General features: G+C 40.0%; 1 protein-coding gene across 2 annotated transcripts in view; it reads right to left on the bottom strand.

The window, feature by feature from the left end:
* The window catches only part of LOC111155225 (reelin), a 505959-nt gene that overhangs the window by 46667 nt on the left and 444771 nt on the right, over positions 1-14521 (bottom strand). For both annotated transcript variants that reach the window (XM_022515343.1, XM_022515345.1), the window contains exon 46: positions 12519-12687. In XM_022515343.1, coding sequence (XP_022371051.1) covers positions 12519-12687 — 169 coding nt within the window. The remainder of the gene's footprint in view (positions 1-12518; positions 12688-14521) is intronic.

Here is a 14521-nt window from a genome sequence, read left to right as displayed (position 1 = left end):
ACTGCAATAGCTTGAGAATATATTATCTTCACAGATAATGGTTAAGAATCTTTCCCAGCCTTGTAAAAACAGACGAAAACAGAAACCCACGCTAATCCTAACCAGTAGCCTCAGGGGAACAGCGAGTCCTGACTTTTGGGTGGGCACCATTGTAGAATGATACCAGGGCGGCTGCTAAGTTTTATTTGCAAATTAGGGAAAGATGCCTGTCCCTGAGCCACCCAATCCGCTCTGCATTTGACTTGGAAAGCTTGACTTCAACTCCTGTGTGCTCCTGAAGACTAGACACTTTTGTACAGTGGGCATACTGGCCCACCTCTGATAGCATTTGTGAGGAATTCTCACAATGAAAGTCTTAGCAAGAGTGTAAATCAGAGGGATCCAAGAAACTGTAGATAACTGGATGGAGAAAAAATAGAGAGGGTAATGTGGCCAGACTTATTTTATATTAATTCAAATGTAATATAAATAAAATCAAAACAGAGATACTCCCATTCCAAAAGCAGAAACGTATTTGCTCATTTGCACAGGTTTGGGAAGTGTCTTGTTGAGAAACACAAATAAACTTATGTTTTCAGAGACACTAGATGGCAGTAAGTCCAAACAGTGCTCAAGGCTCAAAGGGTGGTGAACGTTCAGAAGCCCGTAGACAAAATAATTAGAAAAAGCAAAGTTTTATTTTACGGATTCATTTTTGAAGATTTTGTTTTTTAAGTTATCTCCACACCTAACATGGGGCTAGAATGCATGACCCGGAGATCAAGAGTCTTATGCTCCACTGACTGAGCCTGTCGGTCACCCCTGTTTCATGGATTATGAGACTGTTAATCACTTGACTGAGAGATACTTGTTTTGAGCAGGACAAAGACCAAACAACAGCAAGGGTTGTGTATTTTCTAATTGAAAACATACGCATTAAGTTTAGAAACTAGAAAAGAAACAGACCAGAACTACAATCTCCATTCTGAAAATACACAGTTCTGTTTGATATTTGCTTACTGAGCACCTATGCACTGATTTTTCCATAATACTTCTTGCTCCTCAGCTCTCATAGACTACCTAACATCCTCCCCTCACTTCCTGTGGCATTTAACTTCAACCCCAAACTCCTCCTGGGCCCCATCCTCTATCCCTCTATCCCGGCTACTCAGTCTGGAGCACCGCTCCTTCTCCCAGTTCCCAGAGCTCACAACACTCTTTCCCATCTTCTGCCTACATTTCCTTCCTCTCTCTGCCTGGTTACCCCTTCTGTGTCCCTCAGGTCTCGGAGGCAGTCTTAGGTCCTCAGAGAAATTTTCTTTTGGGTCCCTTTAAAAATCACATTTATTCCAGAGCAAACCGTTCTTTTCCTTTTATAATATTTATCACAATTGTAGTTATATATTTATTTGCAAAAATATTTCTTAAATGTCTGCCTCCTCCTCAGAAGAGCAAGTTACAAGGGAACAGTGTTAATCCCCTTTTCTCAACATTATACCCTCTCTGCACAGTGCCTAGCACTTAGTAGGTGCTCTATAGGTGCAAGCAGTTAAGGGGCACCTGGGTGGCTCTGTCAGTTGGGCATCTGACTCTTGGTTTTGGTTCCGGTCATGATCTTGGGGTTGTGAAATCCAGTTCCATGTTAGGGCTCTATGCTCAGTGCAGAGTCTGTTTGAAATTCTTTCCCCCTCTTTCTCTCTCCCCCTGTGCTCCTACCACTGCTAGAATGGATGCACTTTCTCTCTCAAATAAATAATTAAAATCTTAAAAAAAAAAATTAACTGAACAGCACAGCATAGCCCCGGAGGAGCCTCTTCCAACTGCTAACTGTGAGAATGGTGGCGCCTTGATACCAACTCCCTGCAACTTTTTTTTTTAAGATTTATTTATTTTAGAGGGAGAACATGCAGGGCTGAGCAGAGTGGGCAGTGGGGAAAGGGGAGGGCCAGAGGGCGAGGGAGAGGGACAAGCAGACTCTGTTTGATGAAGCTGACCCAGGGCTCGATCTCATGACCCTGAGACCATGACCTGAGTCAAAATCAAGAGTCAGACACGTAACTAACTGAGCCACCCAGGCACTCCTGTTCAGTTACTTCTTAATGATGAAATTCATTAATAGTTATGCCTGTTTACATGCAGCAACATTTTATAAATAACATAGTAGAATATCATATCTCCATAGCACATGGTTACTTGGATTCTAATAACAAGTCAACACTTATATTCTTTTTCTTTCAGACTATAAATTTCTGAAGGGCAGGAAACATCTCTATCCCTTCAGGGAATACTGTTCTGTATCTCCAGTTCTTTTAAAGGGTAGGCAGGTAATCTTCGTTCCCCTAATGTTTTAGGATACTCCATTAAAGCCTTCATTACTTTTTATTCCAAGTGTTTATTTTTGCATAGTTTCCTCTCTTGGATTATTCTTCTTGTTTATCATTTTATTGTTGGTGACACCTATAGATGGGACTTCATAAATATTTTTTGAAAGAATAGTAAGGTGACAGCAATAAAGATGGTCTGGAATAATCAAATAAGAGATGTCTTCATGGCGGGTGGGCAGGGACTGGGGGTCAGTGCTGGAGGGGGCAGTGATCTGGTGGCTGTCAAAGCGGGAGAAGAACTCCCAGCAGTTGAGAGGTGGCGTGAGCTGCCTAGTAGGGGGTGGCTTTCTGAATGTTGGTTGTGTTGAATCACAGTCTGGGCAGCCACTTAACAGAGAGATTGTAGAGAAGATTTAAGAGCCAGATGCATTGTTGGGGTTGATAGCTTTTATGGGGACTTCCAACCATGACATGTTCAGTTTGCACAACTCTGTGGCATTCCACAGAAAAGGAAACAGTGGGAGACCATGTGTAGAATGTACTAAAACCAGAGTTGGCCACTAAGAGTACAGATATTTAGGGACGCTAATCTGTACTCTGGCACTAGTCAGTCCTGTGTCCGCAGTGAATAATTTAACATAAGTAATGAGGGGTTTAACTTAGAGGACTTCTAGGGCCCTGTCTCAAATGTGATTTTATATTCTTGGGAACACTGCACTTAGTAATTGTGTACCCATAAAACAGGGATAAATATACTATCCAATATTATTTTATAGGAAAGGGAGACACTTTCACTAAGGGGATGAATTGGAATATAAGTTGAAAAATGAAGGTCTGGAAGTTGAATTTCTAGGACTTCTTAGTCCCAACCTTGTCACAACTTCACTATATAAAGGGGCCAAATCATTTATGTTTATGTGCTGACACTTCCCCATCTGTAAAACTAAGAAAACGCTACTTCCCACCTCACAAGGGTGTTGTGAAAATTAATTAGCTTGTGTTTACCAAGACCTGTGAGTGTCTTGGTGAAGTCCCTTGGCAGGTGTCATCATTTATCCTGAAGCTTCCTTATAATGACGGCCACCACCAGCTGCTGCTTCTTGGAGTTTAGGGAAAGTGGCCCCAGAGCATATTTCTCCTTTTCCATATCCTTGAAATGTCTCCCTTTGCTTCTTTTCTGAATTTACATCATTTCCTCTCCATCAACTGCACATACTAAGTGCTCCATAAGTGTTGTTTAATAATTGAACATCCATTGCTATGAAGTTAAAAAATGTTACCCTCACTAGTATGGCTTCCATCTCTGCTCTCCCAGGGAATTTTTCCCCACATTGCCTTCACACCTTTTAATAGGTTTCTAAACACATTTCTGAGTCTTTGTATCTGCTCTTTTCTCCAGGACTACTCCTTCTACCTATAAAGTCCTCTTGTCATCATCATCCTCAGGAAAAAAAGCCTTGTGATAGGAACCATACAGAACTAAAAAAAAAAACACCTTTTCACTCTTCCTTGATGCTTCCTTTACTCTCAGAAATACATAAAATATTTAGGACTATAAATATAGCCACTCCTCTTACTCTCAACGAAAAAGCTGAAGCTTGCGCCCTGTCACAGGGCTGTAAGTCACACTCACGAAACTGAGAGAAGGCAAGAATCTCCTGGTTTGTTACTACAATGTATTCTCAATGAGTAAACTCAAAACCACCTCAAACTGTACAAAATCATCCTATCCCTACCACGACCTCTAAATATGATCAGTTGTTCAGCTACGGAAGGCCGTGTATATTGTTGCTGTGTGTACACCCAAGTCTGTCTGTTCTTTCAGCAAGTTAATGTCCTAGCTGAAGCCCTTGGCCCTCTGTATTTAGTTAGAGGCTCTACAATGCCCCAAGGCAGCCAAGGTCCTGCCTCTGTATTTCCCTTGGCAGCCAAGGTCCTGCCTTTATCCTGAAAAACAATTTCCTCCACGAGCCTATTTTTCTGTGTTAGGCAAAAGTGGGAATACTCCAAGGGAGATCTATAAATGGCTGATAAGTGTATGTTCAACATCATTAGTCATTAGAGAAATGCAAATCAAGACCAAAATTAGATACAACTTCCTACCCACTAGGTGGCTGTAATAAAAAAAGACAGCAATAACAAGTGTTGGCAAGGATGTGGAGCCTTCATACACTGCCAGTGGGAATGTAAACTGGCGTGGCTGCTGGGGAGAACATGTTTTTTGCTTCTCAAAATGTTGAACATGGAGTCACCATATGACCCAGCGATCCCACTGGTAGGTGTACCCGGGAGAGGAAGTAGAGATCAGCGTACCTGAACAGAGTGGGCCCATGGGTGACACCCATGACATACAGATAAGAGCTAGAGAAAAAGTAGGCTCCAGAGAGGAGGCCTGAAATGTGAATGAATTACTTATGGCGAGGGGCTTTTATTAAAGGGATGGGTCGTCTGCCAGGGGATCCCTCCTCTGGGGGAGATCCTCATGAAGAAGACACTGAACTATGAACCAAAGAAGGAGGTTGAATTTTGGGGTGGAAATGAGAGGATGACTCTTACAAACTTCTCTGTACAACTGACTCATTTCACAGGTGGAAGGACTGCCACTAAAGGAGGGGGCTTCTTAGTTGGGAACTGGCTCTAGAACTATTATCTCCTGCTGGAGCTGATGTGTCACTGAGAACCCTAGTTGTCTTGAATAGCAGGTAAAGGCTGGAAGACCACTGATTTGGCAGCGAGCTGGGAGTTCTTAATTTAGGCATTCCAGACCTTTTGGTAGAAAATTCCTTCAGTGATTATAACACTAGGAATTTGTAGGACACTAAATGACTATAACATTTTGGGATTTTTGGGTAACATTAATCTACCCATGGAAGAATATTTACTTATTTACTGTCAGCTAGTCTTCCCTTCTTCTAAATTTCTTACAAAAAGCTGGGGTCTGAATACTGGAATGAGAGGAGAAAGTGTCTGGACCACAGGTTATGACCCCAAACAAATATGATAAAGGTAAGGTATCCTTTTAAGGTGACCTAGATCCTACACAATACCTCCCTGGAACTCTGGTGGAAAGCACATAACAGCGTTAGCAACAGAAGAATTTAAACAAGTCACCCCACATGGCCTTTCATCCTTCCTTGATAAAGAACAAATGGAGAACTTTGGTATAATCCTGGTTCAGCCACCGACTATATGTCTATGGGGAAAGTAATATAACTTCTCTGTGTCATAGTCCTCATCTGAAAAGGTTAACACGGAGACCTCAAAGTTAAAGAGAACTTAAGAGACATATCAACCAATTATATTGATTTATATCCTAACTTGAAAAAAATGATAAAATGTTTTATGAGACAAATAGGGACATCTGAATACTGAGTACTAAGTAAATATTGAGTAAGAAAATATTGAATAAGAAACTCACTTATTTTTAGGTGGGATATTGATATTATAATTATATTTTTTAAAGTCCTCTTTTAGAGCTACATACTAAAATATTTGCAGTTGAAATGATCTGTTTGGGAACTGCTTCAAAATAGGGGTTCCAGAGTGAGTGGTGCTATTGAAGAGACAAGACTGGTCATAAATTAATAACAGTTGAAGCTGGGTGATGATTATATTGAAATATAGTTTGTTATTTTCTTAAATTTTGTAATTTTAATTAAATAAATGTGAGCCAAAAATAACCTGTGGTCCCTTGAAACGCAAGAGTAAAATTTTGATTTGATTATAAAGAAAGGAAAATGGTTATCCTTGTTTTAGTAAAATAAGGAATTATTATTTTTGCTGATAATTATAATTAGTAATGATAATTTAAAAAACTACAGTGTTCTGAGTAGGCCTACTGAGAGCATCAAATACACTGGACTATCCTTCAAATAAAAGGAATTTCCTATAATTTTTAAAATGCCTTCTCAATGGAGAATGACTTATATTTAATTATTAAAGCAATCTTAAGAATCCATACATAGCAATATGTACAAAGCACAGACAAACCTCAAATTTTCCTAACAAAACTTTGGCAACAAGGTTGACAACTGAGAAAGCTTAGCTGGAATGCAGAATTTCTGTAAGTAGTTTTATTCTCCATTGTAGTGGAAATGGAAATAGGTTTTATTTATCTTCACATAATGTGAAAGTATTAATATATTCAGTATGTGAAAGTCCATAGTACCATGGTTTATACCAGACAAAATTATTTTATGTTCTGTTGTCCTGAAAGTCCAACACGAATTTGGTAAAGTAATAGCAATGGTATTCAAAATATCAAAATGATGCATGAGAAAATGGATATGGAAGAGAAGTCCACGGCTTCCTTGACTTGACTGAAAAATTTTAACAACATGTTCAGTAATATGAATGCTTTCAAAAAGTCTTTTAAAAGATAACTGGAAAATTGGAAGTAACAATGGAGATAAATAGTACTGAGGCAGGTTTAAAGAATCTCTCCTTTAAAAAATGAACTTGTAATTCCTTGGAATATTTCTCCATGACAAACCCAATAAATACTATATGTAGTCATTTGGTTTTCTTAGCACAAGATCCTTTCTTTGCCTACAGTTGGGATTATCACGGAAGAATATCCTCCCTCCCTAAATCTGTTTACCTAAAAAGAGGTCAACCCAACCCTATTCCATTATCCCAAACTTTCCACAGTCTTTTTCTGTTTCTGGTGCTTATCACTTCTGTAAACTGCAAATGTTAAGCAGTGTCCACGCTGTGGCTAAAACCACCTGGCTTCCAAAGTGTTGTAGTTAATCTTTAAAGACAGTGGTATCAGCCAGGCCATTAGGGCCGGTAGGAGGGAATGGATCATCTTCAAACTGTGACTTAAAATAGCCAAGTCACACCTGAGCCTTCCAGTGGCAGCACCTCCCTCCCCACCACCTTTCTCAGTGGATTTGAGTTACCTGTCCTTCCAATGACCCACCCTGGTTCTCAGGTGACATTTCAAGAACCCATGCTACTTGAGCCACTTGTTAATTTTAGATCTGGGATTAGTGAGTAGGAGGAGGCACATTCAGATTATGGGCTGTGAAATTGATTTTAGCATCTCTGCATTTTTTTCAGCATCTCTCAAGATACCCTGCCTTCTTCCCTCCTATTTCTTCCAGGACCATATCTCCTAGGTAAGCAATAAAAATGTAGGACTAATATAGTGGTTAAGCCCCTGGGCTCTGGAACCAGACAAGCTGTATTTATTTTCAGTATCTTTGAAGGTCAGTGACTATCTCCTTGCTGAAAAATCAAGCAAATTTATTGTGAAACTTTTTTCTTCTTTAGTCCCAGCAGCATACATCACAGGTGGTGACTTCTTCCTCCGTGATACTCTATTCTCGCTTGCTTACGGATGCCGTGCTCTTGTGATTCTTCCTCTGCCTCCCTAACTGTATCCTCACGGTCACTTCAATAACCATTTCCACTCTTTCTGCTATTAAATTTACAGATCCTTTCTTTTCTTTTTAAATGCTCTCCCGTGGACGGCTGACAGTTTTACGGCATTGCCTATCACCTCTGTGCTCGTGCCTCCAAAGCTGATCACCTTTCCCTGGGCTCCGACCTTCCCATCTCCGTCAGATGGATGTCTTCATTTGTATTTCCAGACAGCACAATGAATTCAGCTTCATTTGGTTAAGTTTGTCACACTGTCCCTCCTGGAGTCAACTGCAGCTTTCTCCCCGCTCTCTCGGGCTTCAAACTCTGGAGTCGTCTCTTGATGTGTGCAGTGGAGAAGCAGCCAGTGAGTTTTATCAGTTCTTTCCTTGAAATGTGCTGGAATATCCATCTCATCCCCTTCTTGTTGGCTGTAGCCCAGACCCTTGCTACTTCATGTAAGTCATGATCACAACACCTTTGCCACCTTCTTTTAAGTAAGAGAATTGTTTTCCTTGGAAGAACATTCTCCATTTCAAAACCCACCACAGTTCATTATTCCATCAAGTCTAAACTCCTCTGCTTTGCTTCAGTGCTTGTAAGTTCAGCCAACTCCACGAACAAACAACTTGCCACAGCTTCCAGGTATGAGCCCTCTGCCTTCATCAGCAACTCCTGGGCGCTTGCCAGGCCCTTATGTCCTGTTCACATTGTTTCCCTAACTTAGAATGTTCTTCTCCTTAACCTTACTCCTAATTCCTAGCCATCCCTTGAGGCCCGCACCCATCTTTTCTACAAACCCCCCTGTAACTCTCGCATTCAACGCTGTTGCCCATCTCTCAGTATCTATGTCATTCCTAGCCCATTCCTCATTGAAGCTCTCAATTACATACGGCACATTTTATTTTTAAGTTGTTAATTTTTCCCCAATCAGATGGTAACCTGCTCCAGGGCAGGAACTTAAGACAGTGTCTGACCATTACCATTGACCTCTCCTGTTAAGCGAGCTTAGGGAGACTTCTTAGTCTGACTAAAGATAAAGTCTGATAATCCCAAGTGTGATCATGTTGTCAATGTATAAATGTATAAAAGAAGATCTAAATAATATAAATGTTCACAATGTCCCAAGCTCGTCCTTGCACATTTATTCGAGTTTTTATATGGCAAAAAGTCTCTTCACTTTTCACATGAGGACCCTGCAGCTTTGGGACATGGAATGACTTGCTTAAAAGCTCACAGGGCTGAAAAGCTGGAATCTCCACTAAATCACAATGCTTTCCATTCATTTTTTAAATTTCCAGTAAGATCTAACTGAACCAGTATATATGGGAATGATAGAGACGAGGATTCTAGCCCTCTCAGCTTATTTAGGTAGAAACGTCTGGAGCAGAGTGTGATGTGTCTTGTGTTCAGTCTCAGTGTTCCCTGCCCAGTGAAATGCATGAGCAACCATTCAGTTCAACTCAGAAACCAGAGTCGTCTTCAACATTGGCCCTGGCCTCACCTTCTTATGTCCACTTCACCAAACTCAATTTTGCTTCCATTTCTCTTGAATTTCTTTACTTCCCTTCATGTCTCTAGCACCTTAGTCCAAGCTACCAGCACTCACTGCCTCTTCAAGAGTCTCCTTCCAGGAACTCTTATCCTCCCCAATTTGTCTTCCAATTAGAATAAGCTTTTCTGGTGCAAATCTGAGCAGCAACAGTGTCCCCCTATTCCCAAGCACTTTAGTATGTTTTTAAGCACCTATATGACGTATCCCCAAATTGTTTAAAAAATTTTTTTCAAGATTTTATTTATTTGAGAGAGGGCACAGAGGGAGAGGAAGAGAGCACAGACAGATAGAGAGAGAGAGAGAGAGAGAGAGAGAAGCAGATGCCTCATTGAGCAGAGAGAGCAGAATAGGCAGAGAGCACGATGATGTGGGGCTCGATCCCAGGACCCTGAGATCAAGACCTGAGCTGAAGGCAGAAACTTACCTGACTGAGCCACCCAGGCATCCTGGACATACCCCCAAATCTTCAGTATGATGTACAATACTCTTCATGGTCTGACTCCATCTCACTCCACTTTCTCTCTAGGTTCGATCCATTCTTTCAGTATCTCAGATATGCCTGCTACCTCCTACCATAGGCTGTCTTCCTTGTGTGGAACACTGCTCTTACTTCAATTATGCTTTCCTCCAAAGGGTGTCCCTTGACTTTGCTGATCAAGGCAAATCTCCCTAGGACACATAATTTCTCAGCATCATGCAACTGTCCCCCATCACCTACCGCAGTTGAATTTTTTATTTACTTCTGCGATTACTGGTGATTTCTGGTTCATGTCTCTCTCTCCCACTTCATGTAAAGTTTGTTGAGGCAGGGATAAGTTCAGCCCCTTGTACAGACCTAGCATATAAATGTTCCAAAAATATTCATTTAATGGATGACTAAATGAAGGAAGAATCTCTATTGTTGACTACTGGCCATTTTAGACTGGGTAAGGGTTTGATGTCAGTTTGTGGATAACCAACAAACATCTACAACTACATCATGCACGGTGCAAGAGTCTCAGTTGACTCTTACTACCGCTCTGCCAACAATACTGGGATCCCAGCCTTGTCATTCTACCATAACTGAGTGAGTGGACAGATCTACCATCGGCACATTGTCACGGTCACTCCTCACCCACTACTTAACACAAAGTTTCAAGTCTTCAGCCTTGTTTTTGTTTACAGCAAAGAGCTACAAACTGAAATTCTCAATTCTGTCCTAGTGGACCATGCAAGCACAGATGTCTCAATACTTTGCAGATGTTGAGGCTGTAAGTTCAGCTCAAAACACAGAAATGCCATATTGAAAAAGTAATAGGATACTAAGAGCACGTATAGTTGAGATACACTAACTTGTGTTTGAGACAAAGTGCTACGAGCCTCGCACATTGTTCTAATGATCTCTGGCATATGGAAGAGCACAGTAAGAGGTGGGTCTGGCTTGGGCTCTATGCATGTGCATTTCTTTCAGAATTATCCAGAGGGCCTTACTGTAAGGCAGTAAGGCCATTGTACAACAAGGGCTTTGAGGGTAGCACGATAAGCAAACTGCATATTTTCAATATGATAACAAGAAGAAATGGATGCTCACCAAATTTTTCAAATGTCACTCGAAAGGGTCAAAATTCTTATGGGTATATGCAAAAGACAATTAAAAGACAGATTAAAAGATGAGGAATAATTACCTTTCTTGAGTAGAAGACTCAAGGGTATAATGACTAGCTGGAATAAATCTTAGAATGTCATTTATTTGCAAAATGCTACCAAGTAGCTGGGTAATAATTCACAGAATTCATAAAGCCTTAGAAGACTACTGCCTTAATAGAGTTTTTTTTTCTATTTTACTTATTAGGATCGCCTTAATAATTCATGCATGGCAATACCTTTAACGAGCAACAAAATCTCACGTATCTCATTTAAACTTGGCAACTCTACTGACAGCTAATATAGTCTTATACCTCTGAGCCAGCAATTGTAGAGGAGCCCTTGGCTGTTAGTAACCACAACCAGTCCATTTATGATAATCCCAAGAAAAGTTATGTCCTAGATGAATAGTTGAATTTTATGATCATTTGCTAGGAAGATTTATTCATTCTTCATTCGTGGGGAGCCAAACCATACCTTCTATTCCAAAGAAGCTTTGCTTCTCTCTTAATGGCAACAAATGAATACCATTTTGCTTTTCTTTTTTTTTTTTTTTGGAGGGAATGGGAATTCCTATCAAGATTTTAAAGCTTCCCTATGATTAGTACCTACTTAGTGAAAAGAGAGTGTCGTTAGCCGTATCCCTTAGGCAAGGTGAAGTCTCTGTTTTACTCAAATAAAGCATTTACCAGGCAGTTTTATGAAGACACCATCATTTCTTAGAGGCACCATGCATGATGTAGTCATCATTGTTTTCCATAGAAAAAGAATGCTCCAGGCAATAATTCTCAAGATACTCTTAAAAATACAATTTCAAAAGCAGACAATAATTCTAATATACATTTATTTGCTCTATTTGATTTGACACTACTCACTATTGTCTCTACAGTAGTCAGACTGAACAGAAAGTAGACTCCATTTAAATCTATTCTGTATTCAATGTGACTCTTTTAAATTTAAGTGAATCAAGTTGGCATTTCTCACTGATTCAGCCACTATTTTCTTGGATATGCCATTTTTTCAAAATATGTTAAGTAAAAGTCAGTATAGACCTGGCTTTTGGGAAATCACAGAACAATGTCACCACAAAAACTGGTTTCTACTTCACTTTTTTATTTTTATTTTTTTTAAGAAAATAAACTTTAAAATTATTTACTTATTTAAGTAATCTCTACACCTAATGTGTGACTCAAGCTCATGTCCCTGAGATCAAGAGTTGCATGTTCTTCTAGCCAAGCCGGGTAGGCACCCTGTTTTTTAAATTTCTCTTTCTTTCTTTCCTTTTTCTTCTCCCCCCTTTTTTTCTCACCATAGCACATTCCCTCCCCAGCTGAGCTCAATGCCCAATGTGGGGCTTGAACTCATGACCCCAAGATCTAGAGTGACATGTTCCACTGATTGAGCCAGCCAGGCACCCCCTATTTTGCTTATTTTTTTAAAAAGTAAACTCTGTGCCTAATGTGGGGCTCAAACTCACAACTCTGAGATCAAGAGTCACATGCTCTACAGATTTGAGGCAGCCAGGTGCCCCTGTTTTGGTTAATAATTCATGCCTGGCAATACCATCAACAAGTAACAAATTGCATGTATATCAATCAGACTTGTTGTCTTAAAATCCAACATGTCAAATAATACCAAATGGGGTTCACTACATGCAGAAGCACCCATACCTGGTATAAGGAGGAAGAGGTAGAGTGATTCTGGTCCATTTGTTGAACGTGTCTGACACCAGGATCCTCTGCAGGTGATAGCGGCTGCACTCAACACTGGTAGGTAGACAGTCCCTTACCAATGGGTGCCATGATAATCCAAGATCTACTGAGTATTCCAATTCAATAGCTGGAACAGAAAATGTTATTCTACATAGAAATACATGTATGTAGACCCAGGAACCATAATTACTTATGTTTTCTTATGTTTTAATTCAAATGTCAATTTGATTTTCCTCCATATTTATGTTTCCTATTTTGAAATATTTCCTGGTTTTATTTTTCCTTCTGTATAATGCTAGTTATTAATTTTTACTTTCCAGATTAAAATCATTTTTCTTTTAAGGGGCTAGGATCAAGTGAAACATAAAATAAAAATTCCTGAATCACTCTGTATACTGAGAAACTTTCAGAACAATCATAACAAAACCATTGTTCATATGTAGGTAAGCAACAGTAATGGTAGTTATATATATACTTACTGTGTGTGTGTGTATATATATATATATAGTATATATTTATATTGTATATAAATAGTTATGGTATATTATGAAATTATAAAATTATATGTATATATACTGTAACAACTATGTCTGTTTATTTCATGGTTAACTTGCAAGTACAAACATAGTAACCATACTTTTTAATGATTACTTTTACATAGCTTAAAAAAATTGATCAACTTTCTCAAAATTTGACCATTCCACAGGGATCCTGACTAAAAATGCCAATTTTGCTCCTGCTATAGGTAAAACTTCTTAGAAACAGCAAAATCCCTCGTGCTCACATATCCTGCTGTATGGTGTGAGGGAAGAAGGTACTGGGGAATCAGAGACGTATAAGGAGGTACCCAAGCATGCAGTCAGGCTGTGGGTCTAGGAAAAGCAGTTTCTTTCTGTTTTGTCTGAAAAATCCAACTTAGAACCTACGTTTTGTATTCCTCTTGATTTCCTGCTTCAGTCTCTATCAAAACTGCTCGAGCCCCTACTTCTGTCTTGAAATTGCTTCCTCATGATTCTCAAACTTGGCTGAACACTGAAATCACCTGGGTACTTTTAGAAAGCACGAATGCCAGGATCCCCGCCCCAGGGACTGTGATTTCACTCTCCTGGGGCACAGCCAAGGTGTCGGGAGCCATGCAGATTCCCAGGTGATTCTCACGCACAGCCGGCGTGGGACCCCTCACTGCAGCACGGTCCCTAGCAACCCTTCCTAGTGAAATACAGTGGTCCAGCTCAGTCTTCATTGTTCTTGTCCTTCCTACAGTGATGGACATTATTGATTATTCCTTGATTCTTGAAACTTTCTTTTCTTTTGGAGGACATTATTCTGGATCTCCTGTCTTACTTTCCCTCTGACTCCCGTACTAACGAGCCCAGTTATGGGCATTCTTCCAAACTCCATTTCTGGCTTTCTATTCTCTGTGTATACTCCTCGGGCTTTAACTATTATCCCTGTGCCCAGAACTGCCAATTTTATGTCTCTAATTAATTTCCTTCACTCAATAAATGTTTACTCAGCCTGGCATCGCATCGGATGTTGGCATATTGTAATGCACAGTTTAGACAAAGTTCCTGCTTTCTATATTGTAAATCCTCTTCAGTCAAGGGCACCCCCACTTAAAGCTACTTGCACCCAAACTAAAGAAAAACTCACCATTTCCCCCCATAAATAAACATCTCTTCTTAACTACCCAAGTCTTTCAATGGCCATACCTTTGGCACTGGTTTTCCGGGTTCAAAATTCAGAAATTATTTTAGAAATTTACTCTTCTCTCTCCTTTACTCTCTATATTCAAACTGGCACCTGGTTTTGAGACTTTTCTGCTTCTTTCCTCTGTGCTTGCATTGTCTCATATCAATTTTATCCATTCCAGTTTTCTTCCTGCCACACAGTGAGGACCGTATCACCTCCTACAGAGGTGACCACTGAGGTTCTTTATTGGGATTCTTCTCTTAGCTCCT

Source organism: Enhydra lutris, unplaced genomic scaffold (genome assembly GCF_002288905.1).
Source record: "Enhydra lutris kenyoni isolate GAN:26980312 unplaced genomic scaffold, ASM228890v2 scaffoldscaffold40, whole genome shotgun sequence".
Classification (NCBI taxonomy): domain Eukaryota; kingdom Metazoa; phylum Chordata; class Mammalia; order Carnivora; family Mustelidae; genus Enhydra; species Enhydra lutris.
The sequence above is the reverse complement of the archived record's forward strand: the minus strand, read 5'-3'. Positions and strand labels throughout refer to the sequence as shown.